Raw genomic sequence first — 16,765 nt, forward strand, 5'->3', positions numbered from 1 at the left:
AAAGGTGTTCGAGAGCGCTCAGGAGTTCTCTCTACCCCAAATAGTCAGCCAAGGATTATCCACCGAAGGGGAGCGAGAAGGATATCGTTAACTGCAATCAGGTTTTTGGTTATAAGACGGAGCATTTTCACACAGGCACATTGTTTTCCACTTTGTGCTTTAGGGGTTTTTTTGCCTTTTTTTTGTTTCCCCCCCACCAAAGGGACTTTGCTCTAGCGAAGCTGCAGTGTCTCACTGCAGGGCCAGCTCTGCTAACATGGAACTGGGTCATGGAGGAGCGGAACAGGCGTGTCCCAGCAGTGGGGACCCTGCTCTGCATGGGGTGCCTTTGCCTGGGCACACAACTGCACGAGTGCCCACAGCAAGTGCCGGTCTCCAGATCTGTCAGAACAATGTAAGGGTGCAGCACACAGATGTGCCTGCTACACCACACGCGCCTACGTGGGTAGGAGAAAATGGAGCATCCTACACGCCTCCTTACTTGGGGTGATAGGGGGATGACCCTACTGCAGATAAGCTTGTTCTGATCCATAGTGGCCTCCTCCCCCAATAACGAAACCCAGGAGACGCATATTGCAGCTCCAATACACCTTTTCAAGTCTCAGTTGAACCCCACGTCACCAGCCTTGGGTCTACATGTGGAGGGGGCTAATCATCACCGTGGGCTCCCCTTTCATCACAGGAGTTTTATGCCAGACACCTCAAGCATCAGTTCTGGAGCACAAGTGCTGCATAGGAAAGTAACGCACTGAAAAAAATGTCCAAACACTTTTTCCCACTCTCCAATAAAACTTTCTTGTTAAAATTAAGCCAGGTACAAACTACCAACTCTGAATTTCATTCATCAAATACAGTACAACTGAAGAGGTTTTTGGCACATCACGTGACACCCTAGAGGTGTGACAACAGTACACAGTGCTGATAACCTCTGCTAACTCCCATTCATCCTCAGGTCGAAAAGCTGGCATCAGTTACTTGGGCTTTGTGCCCACACATAGCACATAAGTCTTTTTCATTGTTGTGGCTGAATTACTGATAAACAGCAAAAGGGGAATAATAACCTTATAGTAACAGACTAAATGACAGATGTACTACTGAAAGTCATTCACATGCTCCAGTGATGAGCATGGTTTAAAGCCTATCTGGAATAGCTTTCTACCTGGCTAATAAATATTCAGAGATATTTTAATCTTCAAGGACATCATATCGAACATCTGACAGAAAATTCAGTGTAAATCCATAAGTGTTTTTTGTTACATTTCAGTAGGAAGATTTCGTAATGGTTTACAGCCTGCAGCACCTTTGCCAGAAGAAACAGAACTTTCTTGGCCAAAGTAGACAGCGGTTAACTGCAAGTCTAACAAAATAAACAAAATACCGATTATGATTCAAGTGTAGTGTAAGTTATTTTCTATTCAGTGAGAAAGAATTGATTTTCCCAGCAGTGTCACTTACATTGTAATGATTATTGTACGTAAGACAACTTAAGAAAATGGTGGAAAACCAAATTAGATGGGCTGCAGATCATTGGCTTAGCTTGACTGCTAACCTTGAAGAGACAGTCAGGGAAACATAACATACAGTACCGGATGTCAGGGTGCTGGAAACCCCTGCTCTCCTTCCACCTCCCTGATGTTTCATATTAAAATTTCAAAACAGAAATAAATATTTCCAGCAGCCATAAAGCACATCTTGCCAGTCTAAGGACATTTGCTTAATTAAAAATAATGGTAACTTGCTGTGACAGAAGATAATTAAAGAGGTATAAATTGTATAAGAATTTGGCTTTATCTAGTGGTCTCATTTTACACACACATCTATTCATGAGTCGTGTGAAAAAAACATTGCCATGACTTCTTGGCTTTTGTTAGCTGACACTTCAGTATGGATAACAAAGTGCTAAAGCAACGTGGCAAAAGAGTGTGCCCACTATTATGGCACAATCTAACGAAAAACAATAGGAATTCTTCCACTGATTTTTCAACGTGTATTGGACAGACCTTTTATCGCATGCATAAGCCTGAATAGTGGGAACAGAGGTAAATCAACCAGCGATGCAATCATAATCTCTTTATGCGGAGATGGAATTGTCCCGATCAAAGTTTGTAACAAAAAAATGAGTTGGCCTCACATTCTTCTCCGGCGACATTCACAGTCAGCCACTGTACTGTACATGAAGTGCTGCACGTCTTATCTAGCTGATAGAATTTGCTGTAAGAAGCTTGGTTAACCATGCTTGGTTTTGTTTTAGGGCCAGCAGAATTGACAGTCAGCATCACCACTGAGCCTAAAATGTCACTGAGAAGTTTCACACATACCCTTCCAAAATTGTTAAGTTTTCCCTCAGATTTATTTCGAAGATCTGCATCGTTACTTTACTCTGCTTTGCTCTAGTTGTAGCTTCCTTGCAGGATCTCCTATTTTTTTGCTCCATTTTACATGGTAAAAGGCTTCTTAAATTTTACAGATGAGGTCACCTTGCAAAATATGAGAGAGTGCATGAATTTTGTAGTTGATTACTTTGTCAAGAAAATGTGCCACTAATCTATACCCCTCGACCTGTTGGGTTGTTTTTAATGCTGGAGACTTCAGCCCCTTTGATTATTTCATCTCACTAGCAAACCAAGTTTTAATTTTTTTCCTTTTTTTTTTTCCTTTTTTTTTAAATGTAACATCCATATCTATTCTTGGAAATAGATTGTTCAAATGGTAGGCCTAATAGCGGTCATTCTCTCTCACTTTCTCAGATTAAGGCATGTTTTAAGCAACGAGAAAAAGAACCTTTGCTCTGAGTTTGACAGTTGTAAAGGATGTTTATTTTCTACGGCTTTGTTTATAAGACTGCGGTGTTTAAAAAATTATTTCATGCTGCTTTTAGCAGAAGTTGCCAATTGTAGAAGTGCTACTGTTATTATTGTTTGCAAAAACAATATTTAGGGCCCATATATTGAGTTGCAGAAGACCAAATAACATGCAGTGAAAGTATAGATAGCCACAACCAACACATTGTCTGCCTTTGTGGGTACTTTTTGATTTTCTTACCTCCTCACTCCTCACCTTACCTCCTCTGAAACCCACAGATGTTTCAGCTGATAATCCCTTTTTCTGGCAGAAGCAGCCTCTGACATAGTAAGTACTGCTATTTCAGCATTGAGATAGCAGGGAATGGTTAGTGATCGGTTTGATATCATTTTTATCCAGAAAGTATTTACCATTATCACCTCTTCAAGAAGATTAGCAAGAGGGAAAAACATTCAGATGATCATGCAAGCCAAGCATAACTTGGAAGCATGCTGTTAGGCAGGCTAGCAGAGGAGGCATAGTCGTTGGGTTCTGTTACAGCAGCTGCTGAAATACAGATACCAATGTTGGAAAACGACTTCCCAACTGGGAGACCTCAGTGCCATGGAAACTCCTACAGTGATGCTATACTTGATGGTGAAGGTGAAATTTAGACCTCCGTAAAGTCTAGATACACCTTTTTCCTTCTTTGAAGCGTTTTAAGAAAAACAGTTGACATCACATTGAAGATTAAGGGTTCTGGGACTTGTGGGCTTCTAGGACTGAAAGCCAATCTGAATCAGTTGAGTTCAGACTAACAAAACCTTGAGGGTTTCTACGCAAAATAGGCTGCAGCCCAAAGCTGTTGTTCATAAAAGTAGGATGCTAGCATAAGGTGCTTTGCAGAAAAGTGTAAAGTCTTTTATACAATGAACATTGTAAAGATGTACTCTAGCTGGCAAGTCAGACACTGCTAATAAAAATAGGAGCCTGCCATCCCTCTAAAGCAGAGGTTAATAAGCTTTCTGTGGAATGCAGAAAATCTTCAAGGAGACGCAAGCAGCAGCTTCTGAAGCACCCCCTACCTCATTCCCTATTTTAGCTGATAACCACCACTATGTGTGTTCAGCCTGGAGGACACTAAACAGATGAATCTACACCTAGAACCAAGGCTGCCTCTTGGCAGCCTGACACAGAGGGGAAAAATAATAAAGGCTTTCAAAGCCTTGAGCAAAGAGCCAGTCTCCCTGTTTTCTAGCACCGCTGAAGCGTTTCTTTCAGACAGCGTTCGCGCCTCTGACTGACAAACAAAATCGGAAAGCCCTAGCTGCTACTAGTTCACAGCCTTGAAGCTACAAGGCTGTCACCACCAGACCAGGGCATCAGTACGTCCAAGGGCAAACACTCCTTGATGGGCACTTCGTGAAGACTCACGCTTCCATGTGCAGCCCGTGCAGTGCTCCTGTAAAGCCCTGGGTAGGCATGCTCCAAATTCTAGCGTAAAGTGCTCAAAAACCAACCCGATTTCTGTGGTGTGGGCCCACTCAACACACTCAGCCACAGTGATACAACACGGCAATAGTATGTACGGAAATGAAGGAAACCAAAGAAATATTATTTGCTACATGAATACTGTACATAAAAAAAACCCCAACTATAGATGCACCATTCAGGTATTTGTGAAGGGTTCTAGCTAAAGAGACAAATACTGATACTAACGAAACTCAAAGAGGTGAAAACCTTCCAATTAGTGCTCCTTAGGCAGCCCTACCGACCATAACAGAGCCAACAGATATCCATAAATGAAATGCCCACAAAAATCTCCACCTCAGCTGTCTTTAAATCATTGAGTGTAACATTACTGTGAAATGCTGCTCTACTAACACAATGATGGAAGCTAATAAAAGAAAAGTACAGAAAAGGAGAAAGTGGAAAAGGTGATGATGCAGAGGTACCATGACATTAAAAATATATTTGAGGGAAAAAACCCTGAAACTGTATATGCATCACTTAAACATTAAAAAATAGTACAGCTATGACTTTGTATTACCTTGTTTAGGAGTTTCAAAGCAGCAGGCCTGTGTTTCATGTTGCTGAGCATAAAGCCTTCTTGTGAAGAGAAATAGTTACTAGAAAGGAATATGAATGTGCAAGATGTAATTTTTTTTTTTAACAAGGAAATATATTGCCACAGGAGTGCAGTCTAATGAATAAGGTCTTGAAGGAGCTATAGTCCCAGCTAAATCACTGATTTGTTACCCTATACTCTTGGGAAATCGCTCGTCCTTTACGTCTTATAGCTTTGCTGTTTCTGTAATGGATAAAATTATGTTTACATACTTACCAGGAATGTGGTGAAATCAGTTAATATTTATAGAAAACTTTGTAAGCCCTAAGAAAATCTTCTAATTTCCATATGGGTCATTAAAACAATAAAAAACTCCCCTAATATTTTAAAATAAATTTAAACACTTGGCTACCTATTTCATTTGTGCTTTCAACACCCGTTTTATTTTTCACTAGAGTGGTTTCCTGTCTACCGCAATAGCAGAAAGTCCTGAATCTGCAAATACATACAGATGGGTAGTTTCACACCTGCGATTCGTCCCACTGGAAGGCAGCGGAGCTGCCTGGGCAAGCAATTAGGATGTGTACAAATGCTGGTGGAATCAAACCCTAGATTTTCTTGTAGGGTATTCCCTCACAGGGGCCACAAATGCCGATTTCAAAGCACTGAAGGAGGAGGTCTGGGCTTCATCTGCCATGGCAACAATATACCGCAGATAGGAAATTACAGCTCCTGGGATTCGGATACAGCAAGTATTTCCCCAAACCGGTAATTCCATCTAGAGAGAGTTGCTGTTCTGCCGTAGCTTTTCTTGTTTTGCTGTCATTTTCTGACACAGTCTGTACTTCTTTTACGAGTCTCCACTTGCCAAAAAATGAAAAGCAAAAATTTCCATAGCAGCTTTGTTGGCCAAAGAAAACTTCGAGGAAAGGCAGGTTTTTTAGCATCAACCCTCTGTCTTCCCATAGCAGGGGGTTTTATAGCCCCGCTTCTTATATCTTGCTTGTTCAGAAATTTCTGTATGTCTATAAATACTCCTGCTGGGAGACTGGACTCCAAGGAAAGACTCTTCTGAATTGATCGCTTCCCAATAACTAACAAGAAATAAAAAACGGATTTGGCCGATCTGTGCTCCTTTTTTTTAGCGGTGGAGAGACTGGAGATGCCAGAGAAAGCAGCATGGGCTGTGTCTCCACTGCTGGAGCCAGAGTTGCTTTCTTACCTCAGTGTGTGCCCATGGCTCTCACAGACACAAGTCCTTCCTGTTGAATAGGGTGCCTCTTTCCTCAAAAATGCTTATTGGGGTACTAAAGCCAATAGTCTAATGTATGTACATCGTGATGATACAAATGAAGAAAGAAATCAAACCTTACCCTGAAGTTAGCACTGACATCCAAACCTCTCAAAGCCAAGGACAGGCAAGAGTCTTACACCAGGGATCATTTCTAAGCACAAGGCATAGTACAGAATATAAAAACACTAGAATTCTTTCAGAAGATCTATAGAGAAAACCATTATAATGCTTATTCTGTTTGTGTGACAATCCTCTTTAATGCAGAAAATTAAACCCAAATAACTGTTTAGTGCTTCTTCCCATCCCATGCTCCCGTTTTTCAGAAAACGGGACAGGCAGACAGTCCCTCCTTCCAGTACTACTCTCTTCTACCTGAGTCTTGGTCATTTCACCATTTACAGCTACATATACATGCTTTGGTTCTTCACTCTCATCTTCTTCACCTGGAGTCAAACCAGTGGAGGAAGAGGTTCAATGCCCATACACCCCACGCAGGTGTGTGCAGGCATGCTATTCCCTTCACTTCTTTGGCTATGATCTGGTTTTGGGGTAAGGGTGAGGGGAGGTTACTTTATGGGCATCCCACTGCATACTACTGTTATGTCTTCAGAAAGTAAATAAAAGACACCAGAAACTCTCCTGAGAAAACAAGCACCACTTTCTCTTCCAGTCTTGACTCAGTCAATCTGGTTCTTCATTGCACATTACTATTCTGAATTAAAAAAAAAAAAACAAATACAAACAAAAACTGCTGACCATCATTTAAAAGTATATTCCCTCCTTGTTCCACTCTCAAACAAAAGATGAATCAAACACTGAAAACTTGGAAGTCTTCCACACTGCATGTTTATGCACAAAGTGTTTTTGGAAAACCACTGAAGTTTCGTAAGTTACTTGCAAATAAATATTTACAAAGTAATTCCAATTAACTGACTGTATTTGGACAAGGATTCATATCAGAAAGCACATCCTGATGTGTGCTATGGGGAAACATCGTGTCAGTAGGAACATTAGCACAGCGATGCTCCAGAGGCATTCACAAGACAAGATTTCCAGGCAAATATGCTAAAACGCTGACTAGTAACCACACTCTTGTGTAGATAAGAGAGCAGACAGATGTGAAAGCTTCAGCCTGCAGCTCACACAGCGGGTAGATGTCTAAAATCGAGGCTGTCCTGTCTATAGCATGTTCTGAATGTGTTACAATCAAGGATATAGCGTTCTTTAGCTAGCCCAGGCAAAGACAGAGGCTAGGAAAGCTCAAAAGTTATGGAAACACGCTTGTGAAAAATGAAGACTTGTTCATACTGAGTTGGGTTGAAGGCTATTTTCATTTCACTCAGAAACATATCTCCCTCTGCGCATAGTAACAATCTGTAAATTCTCCTTTAGCTAACCAAGAGCAAATACATCTGAGTGGCTTGATAAGGTAATGGGAGATAAGCAGCATCCATACTTTTCAGGCTTAGCTCCTGAAACACCTGAGGATATTTGGAGGAAGACATTAAGAAAAAGCAAACATATCAGAAGCTTTCCTGACCCTGGACAACCAAAGTTAAGGAAGCTGCCCCTGAGTAAAGGCAGAAATTGGGGTACTTATTACAGTGTGTGCAAGACAATTAGAAGAAATAATTTTTTATACTCATATATGAAATCCAGGCTTGACTCTGACCTATAATTTGAAATAAACTTCATTTTAATGACTTAAATTTCACTGCTGATAAGAGCAGTCCAATCAACGTACAGGCGAAGAGTGTGAAATAATTTACAGGTTTTGTCTGAAAAGGTCAAGGTCTTAAACAAAGAAAAGTGACTTTTCCTACCAAAGTGCTTGCCCCTCACTGTGTACAACTAATAGGCTGCTATGAAAAATAATACCTGTCTTTTGTGCCAAAAGTATCTTGTTTACCAAACACACACACGGATTAATTACAAATCAGCTGCTACCAAAATGAGCAACAAGTGGCTGACAGAGGTCCCCGTTGCCAGACAGTGAAAATGAACTTAGTTCTTTCCACTGAAGTTAATGAAGCTATGACAATTTAAATTAGCTGTGAACCTACTCCAATTATATTTTAGCTTGCTGGCACAAGGACATTCAGGAAAGTGAAACTAAACTAAAAAGCCTTCTAGTTAGAAGAGAGTAAGGCACGCTAAACTTCACATGGAGTTCTTTCTCTCCTCAGTTGGGTTTTTAACAGGTTTGTTTATTTTGCTTTGCTATACTATGTTAATTTGCTTTGGCTTTGCAGGACACCCTCCTGCAAACTGCTGGTGCTTAGAGCAGCTATCTGCTTCGGGATGTACATTCACTTCCGTGCGACTGTTCGCTCTGTTCTTGTGACATTCCTCATCCACTCTCTTCTGTCACCCTTGTTAAGCTCGTCACATACCCAGTATTTTCAGTGACATGCCAGCCCAGCGAGTCCTCCTGGGCTTCTCCAAAGGAAACCCTTGAGCTGCACAACAGACTTTCTCCTGCTGGCTTAATAGGCAACACATTGTGTGTGTGATAATCTTCGAGAGAAATGCAGTTTGGAGCTTTCAAATACTGCCATTGGAGATCTCTTCTCCATTACACCTTAGAAATGCTGCTGGAAAGATTGAGCATTTGAGAAGATTTTTTTTTTTTTTTAATTTAAAAGGCATGGCCTGGCTTTTGAGGGAGACAATAAGCTTTATTCTTCAGTGCTGCAGATAGGACTTTGCTAAGGGCCACATCCAGAAAACGATTAAATCAAATTCCCAAGCTGTCATTTATAAACCTGAGTGAGGAGCTGAAATCATATTGCATGGACAAATGCAGATACAGGGATAACGGATGAGTTGTCCCGGCTTTGTGGTTCTTATAGTATAGCAGCTTGAACCCTGCTGCATCAGAGCACGAGGGGCACCCGCCCCCCCCCTCCTTTCTGCAGCTGCCTCTGCAAAAATACCCTGAGCTCCCTATGTAAGGGATGGGGGGGAGCACTCAGTGAAGCTGAACAACTACAACAAAAACACATAAGTACTCTAATGTCTTTCTAATTCATAAAAGCACTCTTCATAACTGTCCTCTATAGTTCTAACTATGCTCTGCTCTCCCAGCTAGTGATAGTTATATCTGAGTACAAACAGGATTCCCCGAGCCAAAGTGTCTTGGCCTCCCTGAGTGGGATGGGATATGAAGTTAATACATTCCAATATTAGAAAAGAGAAGGCAAAGTCTAAAATATAGCATTTTAATTCTGTGTAGTGAAAACTGATGAGTTGTGAGAAGCCGTAGTAAGGGGAGTAAAAGAAGCTAGGAAATCATCCACACTGTTGAAGAGTTTAGCATGACACGCAATTCAGAGCAAAGGAATATTAACTGCTGCGTAACCCTGGTGAATTCATGATTCCTCAAACCTGTTTTGTGATTCATGTTCTTGTCGGAGAAGCAAAAGACGGACCTCCATCCTACTTTGTAATGTCCCCTAAGCTTATCAACTTCTCCATTTTAACCACATCTTAGTTTAAAAGCTACTTATTTCTGATCTTACCAGGACTTATCTCTCTTGCTGTGCCTCTGCACTAAACCTTGGTATTTACCAGCTCGCATCTCATGAATAACATTACTGTCAAACTCTCCCAGGGTATAATTACATGAAACAAAAATTGAATGGGGAGACACCCAAGATGAAGACACTCTATTCAAGACAAGAAAATGTAACACCTACAAATGACTAGTTTAATCTTCCAAACACTTTCAAAAAACATTGATGACAACCTCATTCAATAGGCAAGTTTTGATTCTTTGCACGAAGTGAAGAAAAATACACCTAAAATGTCTAACAGAGAGGCTTTATTTCAGGAGGTGGAGCTGACCAGCCCCAGGAACCTGTTTTGCCTGGTATCAGATGTGTGAGGATGTGACACAGGCCCTCTGTTTTTGGTGTGCATGCACAAGACAGAGGCTGCTGGCAAAGTGAGAACTTGTACATCGGGAGAATCTCTCTGTAGCTGACCCCAGCAAAGGGCATCAGCTGGTACAGACATTGGTACCCTCCCAATGCTGCGTGCAAAGAAAACTGAGTCTTGACTTTCACTGTGTTTCCCTGCAAGAAGCTTAGTGATTTAGCAAGTCATATACTCGCCATTAAACTATAAGAGAAGGCACTTTCATTTCAAAGATACATATAGATGCTCACATCTATAGATCTTCAGACTCAATTGTGCACATCTCATAGATGCATCAAGCTGCAGTCTTTATAAGTCAGGGGATAATCATGTGTATATATTTACTGCCATAGCATCACTAGCTAGTAGTAAGCTAGCAGAGTATTGCACTGCAAAGCAACTCCTATTGTGTGCAGCATACCTCCTCATGTTGAAAAGCTCCTGAAGCTTTGGAAACTGGATGTTTCTATAGAGATACGTACTTGGTAGTTTATGCTAGCTCTGCCCTGCAGAGTTTATTATCCTTCTTTAGTGTCACTTTCTTCCTTTTCTTCTTTCTCTCTTATGCTCTGCCGATTTCTTTTTATCCTTCCAATAAAAATGTCAAATACAGAATTCAGCGTGTTGGACCACTCCACCAATATACAGCCAGTGATAGTACAGCAACCTCTACAGCGTTCTGCTTCAAACTATGAAGTATGAGCTCATCATAAATTCAGGAAGAGAAGAACGTAGCACTAACTGCAGATTTTTTTTCTACCCTAGGAGAAGTAAAGCTGGTTTAAATGAAAAAAAAAAAGCTTTAGGTAGTATGAAATATGCTCTCAATATGCTTTGCTGTGCAAATATGTGGCTCTATTGATTAACTATATGATTAACCACCATAAGACAGGGACTTGAAAGCTTCATGGGTCTTCATTTTGTTAGCTTACTTTATCCCCTCCACACCCTGTCTGTCTTAGATGAAGGTCAGTTCACCAGTCTAAACACCTGAGCAAGAACTGTAATTGTTTGCAGGTTTCAATGTAGTTTCAGCTTTAAGCGCAAAAGCGTAAAATAAAATCCTAATTGCAGCTGTCAGTAACAGTCTTGCAGCTACTCCTCACTTAATCTGCAGCTTCTGTTGCAGGGAAGCACATCTGACTCAGTACATAACGCAGAACTTGCTATTTCAAGGCAGCCACTCTTTTAGCGGTCAGACATCTACTTAGCCTTGACTTGATAGTCTAAAATAAATATCCTTGAGCAATTGTACAAAAACACCTATGCAAAGAGCAAGTAAAAACCTCCATGGTTTATACTTTGCAGATGCTTGGGAGAAAAGACTCTATATCACATACCTCTAAACCACTCTAACTGAATGGCTAAACTGGCTAGTGAATCCAGAGAGTGTTTTTAAAATACAAAACACCACATGATCAGCCCAGGTCTTATTTGTTTTACCTGCAGTTTCCTCTTCGATAGCACTTTGACAGACGGGTGCCAAATTTTAGACTGGTTCAGTTGTCAATTATTTCAGCTGTCTCAGTTGCTCCTTTCTAAAACTGGCACCACTCTCCGACTGAAGCCTCTGGCATGCTAACATGTTAAACAATTCATTTTAATTAGCTGAGTCACATATCCAAGTTTGCAAGCTTTCTTTGAGGAGTTTCCCTTCTTGAGAGATGTTTCTTCTATCACAACCACAGTGTAGAAACAGGCAGGCTGAAGGAACCAACTGGTCAACATCTACATGCTGCAGTCACTGCCACACTTGTATCCCAGCTAAGGAGGGCTAAACATCAAGGGAGTAAAGTTTAGGAGCAGGAGAAAATCGGTAAAGTAACCAAGTTGGAGGTAGTTTCTCTTTGTAACAACTAAAACATGACCAAATTTGATTTCCTGATACATTTTTATCACAACGTTGGTTACAGGGTGCAGGTAAAATGCTTATTTTAACATTTCTCTCACATAACTGCAGGATTGAGAGCAGAATTGAATCAAGCAGCCGTTTTCACCTCCCTGCTTAAGTTGCCTTGTACTGCTGCTTTACTTTGTCAAATCAGAGGTATAGTCCACTCCCCAAATGTATGCACTGAGCTGCTGGGGTAGAGGTCTCTCTTTCCCTGGGATACCACAAGAACATTGCCGAAATGAGAAACCCAAAAGCAAGGCAGGGTGCTGCAAGAGAAAGAGTAAGCTTTTCCTGGCATTTTGAGTTGTATTCCCAGTTTATATTCATACGTTTCTGCTTAAAGTAGTTTGCTAAGTCTTAAGAAGGATCCGTTCTATTCTGAGCACAAGTTATTTTTGTTGGCATTACTTTCTCACAGCAAGACCTCTAATGACTAAATGAAATCTCAGTGAATTCTAATGATGGATTACAAAGCTTGACACTGGATTTTAAAACTGTTTTAAATCTCCAAGGAGTGAACTGCCTGAGGTGAGTACTGAGTTGCTCCACCTCTCTCACTCTTCGAGGCAATTAATAGTTAATACTTTGACACAGATGAACCTACGGTTTCCATCTGAACTTTTGGCCTCTGGTTTCTCATGGATTACCTCCAGAGCTATAAGTCAGTCATCTACATTTCTCACAGGCATTTTGGCATCTATGAAAAAATGCCAAAAATTCTTCTACCCAACTCCTCTTCCAGGCAAAGATTATAGAACAAAACAGCTAATAACAAGTCTCCCCTGCAAACACTTGGAGCATGCCAGCTGCAGAGTGCTTTCAAATCTGCAAGAAGCTACGTACAAAGCAGGCTGTAACTATCCTCTCACGAGATTTTGGCTACTATGTGAATAGTAGATGTGGCAGCAAGAAGAATAATGAAACCTGTGGTTTCTGATCCCTGCTCTGTTTCCACATGGTAAGTGCAAACTGAAATCCCACACCGTAAGAGGCTGCCAGCCCTCCTCTCTGCAACATCCTTGCTAAAGCCGATGTTAATCCAACTAGGAGCAAAACCCTGGCTCTTCTACCATGCCACAGAGCTCATGTTCACCGTGGAACGTAAGCTCTGACTGTCGGGAAACCAACCGGAAAGAAAACCATCACGGCATCATGTGTCAGTAGCCAGCCCTCAAAAAATAAAAATACAACAGCCATGGCAAAAAGCAGAGATAATGGTTGTTGAAGGCTGTATTTTTACCTTTATCCCGAGTTTTCTTACCAAGTAACAGAGCTGGCTGCCACATGCCAGTGTCCCAACTTAGGAAACAGCTGTAGTGGGATAGAAACACACAGCAGCAGCAGCAGAAGTGCTTGAGGCTTATCAGGCTCCTCTTCTCTCGCTAAAGCTTTCACCGGTGTGTTATTCAGCATCAAAAAGGCACCAGGAAAGGACACTAGGATAGCTTAGGAAAGCTATCAAGACCACATGAGAGAAGGTGAAGAGCTCTAAGTGTACTGAAGAAACCCCCCTTCTTTACGTCAAATGAAAGTAGCACTCCCAGAACGAAGTCTTAAGTGAAAAAGTACCTTGCAGGAGCTGTACTTAACAAGAAGTAGTCTGTGCTTGTGCCCTATACAGGGTCCTTAGACACCGTGGCCATCTACGCTTAAGTTGCTATGCTGATTTTAAAGCCGTTTTGACTCTTTGAGGCTTTTTGAAGCAACATAAAGCAAGCTTTTTCTGTTACAAAGAGTGCATTTGCAACAGCATCTGGAGGAGTAAAATCTATTTTAGTCACCTTAATCTTCCCAGTGGGCACTCAGCAGAGAGATGTGTAGGAAGGTACCCTTCTAGAGCCCCGCTTTGGCCTTGAAGGAAACATCTAAGGCTTATCTGTGACTTAATAGCTCTTCAGCCAATGTATCTGGCTTTACTAACACTAATGTTTCGTATATTCAAAGCGACTCTACGTAGTTTTCATAGACAAATTTTTAAGCCATGCTGAAATCAGTCACAGGGCTACACTGATTGAATGGGACCAGAATTACCTCCCAAGGTAATTTAAGTTTGGTTTAAGTGAGAAGTCGAGTTGAGAAATTCTAACTCCGATATTTGCACAGCGTGGCCAGGAGAAAGGATTTCTTTGCTGTTTTCAGTTGCAGTAACGTTGTAGTCTGCCTGTTTCAGAGAATATGTACTCGTGCTCAGGAACCCGCAGACTAGCAACCTTAACAAACCCTCGAGAAGTTAACAAGGATCTGCTGCAAACAAATCCCATTTTACTAACAGGTGCTTTTTGATGATATAAAAGTCTACTTCTTTGCAGAAATAATTATAATCTGCTTTTGCTTAATCCCTAGAAGGCAGACGTTAACTGTGTAATCTAAAGAAACAATGAAAGCAAAATTAAACAAAATTAGCAGTGTATGCCTGGAGCACGGTTCACTCAGGATTTAGATGACCTAAATCACGGATGTATTATTTTTCCGTTTAGTTGCAGGTATGATTTAAACTCTTACTGACCTTCTGTGGTTAATTCAGACTTTTTTCTGAATTTTTTTTACACAATCTACTTATTCTGTGAGCATAGCAACTTCTCTTTCTGAATAAAACAAAACTTCTGCCCTAGGAAAATTGTGGGATAGTAATCGCGGCTGTATCATGGTGTGTAAAAGCAGGATAGAGCTAGATTTTTCCAACTAGTGACTTGTTATTCTTCCTTGTATTCTCCCTCCAAACTTGTCAGCCCATTTTTTTTAATCAAAGAGCTTATTCAGGACCACTCCTTTCATTTTTGCTTTAGGTCATAAAGATGCAAGACAGCTGTAGGTGTAGACAAACGGTGATATAACTTGCTTTAAAAAAGTTAAAATGAAAACCATCACTTGCACAGTTACATACTTGCCATTCCATAATCTCTTTTGCTTGCCTGTGCTACTGACACAGAAAACTGCTATTGTACAGGATTGCCCAAGTTACTTTACGGAAAACAGAGATGCTTCAAGATAGACAAAACCCTTCCTTGAGTAACACAGTACGGTATCTTTACTTTGTTCACTGTCTCCAACTGCAGTCATGCAGCTCCTCAGATAGAGGAGGATCCCTCTGAATGTTTAATACCTTCATTATTTCAAAGAGAAAACACTAAGTTGCTTCTTGGCAAACAAGCACAAACCTTTGGAAAGCTCCTGCAGTACAAACACAAATGCTCATCAAGTTGTTTGGGGCAGACAAGTTGCACTACATGTTTCAACAATGCTAAAGCAAGCTGTAAAGAAAGCTTAGGCTTTATGCTTCAAATTACTGTCACAGCACCAAGGAAGCTTGTTTAAAATTTAGTCTGCACTTCGCATTATAACATACCATATCTTTTCTTAACGGAGATCTTAAAATTAGCAAGGTCAGAGTAAGGGAAAGGAGCTTCAAGATGAAACTAAACGAGCGTCGGAGGAAGGGCTGAGCTTTCCAAACAGCTGGCGTAAGTTTGCTCCCTACAAGCCCGACCCTTGGTTTCCAAACAGCAGTTTGTTTCGGAGCCAGCAACAAGGCTGCTGCTCACAACTCTTCCCTCACCCCACTTACAGTTCGGTGGCGTTGGCGGGGATGTCCCGGGGAACCTGGACCACCTTGCTCTCCTGACAAATGAAGACCCTGCCCACGCAGCGGCAGGTGTGGTGCTGGCATCCCGAGCAGCCCACCAGGAAAATCAACAAACAGGCAAGGACCGGAGACATCTCTGTCTTCACATCTGTGCTTGACTCCATCTCAAAGGGAGGAATGTGGAGACCTCCCAGCCCAACTCCCTGAATGGAAGATCCGCCCCAAAAGCTGGAACGAACCACGTGGCTCTTGGGGAATGACTTCTCAGCAAGTTTCAGTTCACGGCCCCAAATCCTTTGTAGCCTTAGAGTAGGAATGGAGATGAGCAATGTTCATTTTCAATGACAAAAACATTTTAAATTTTAGGTGGTGTTGAAATCACGGGCCCCAGCTGAACTAACCAGGGCTCTTTTGATGCACGGGGTATCTGCACTGGGAAAAGTTCTTTCTCAGCTACGCTATTTTGCATGTCTTCTTTGGTAAAACCAAGGGACGACAAAGCATTTTTATTTTCTACAGCCCAGGCACTCTGTTCCTGAAGGAGAGGCACTATTTATGCTCCCCTTCATGGATCCAAGAGCCCCTGCTTTTTTGTTTCTCCTAGGCAAATGTGTTATTTTTGTATTTCATAAGATATATGATCAATTTGATAGGTTAGAAAGCTACACAGTCCTAAAGCCAGAGCTAAATAATTATGTTCAACTGTGATCATTCTTCATGCACTTGCTGATTCATCTCCTCTTTTCCTTGGCACCTTTATAGAACCCCAAACAGGAGAAAATGCCACAATCCCAATGGCCCTCAGGGACTGACAAGCTAATTTCATCATCTGGAAAAAAACCCAGAAACATACAGAAAGGCTATCTGTGACACAACAAGAGGAAAACAGTGGAAAGGATATCATCATAAGACCTGGACGTGGAATCCCATCTTTGAGTCCTTATTTGTTTTATTTCATTTTCTCTGAGCTAAAATAACTTTCATGTTACAAATACTAATCCCCGGGGAAGGGACCTTCCTAGCCCTTTCCTAGCACTCAGTCATGCTGCACCAGGCTATTCTCTGGAACCAGGGTTTGTCTGTAAGACACCTGAAATGAGATTTTTGGGATACAAGGGTGGGGGGTAGCTGGAGGTTTTTTTGTTTGTTGGTTTGTTTTTTTTTTTTCATTTAAATTGTAAATATCTGTATCAGACACAGAGAGCTTTTAAATCACGTACATTTTAA

General features: G+C 41.3%; 1 protein-coding gene across 1 annotated transcript in view; it reads right to left on the reverse strand.

The window, feature by feature from the left end:
* FSHR (follicle stimulating hormone receptor) overlaps window positions 1-15,672 on the reverse strand; it is an 83,380-nt gene extending 67,708 nt beyond the window's left edge. Inside the window, exon 1 of the mRNA XM_009937176.2 lies at window positions 15,521-15,672. Coding sequence (XP_009935478.2) covers window positions 15,521-15,672 — 152 coding nt within the window. The remainder of the gene's footprint in view (window positions 1-15,520) is intronic.
* Between the last annotated feature and the right edge of the window lie 1,093 nt (window positions 15,673-16,765).

The sequence above is a fragment of the Opisthocomus hoazin genome, chromosome 2 (assembly GCF_030867145.1).
Source record: "Opisthocomus hoazin isolate bOpiHoa1 chromosome 2, bOpiHoa1.hap1, whole genome shotgun sequence".
NCBI classification, from domain to species: domain Eukaryota; kingdom Metazoa; phylum Chordata; class Aves; order Opisthocomiformes; family Opisthocomidae; genus Opisthocomus; species Opisthocomus hoazin.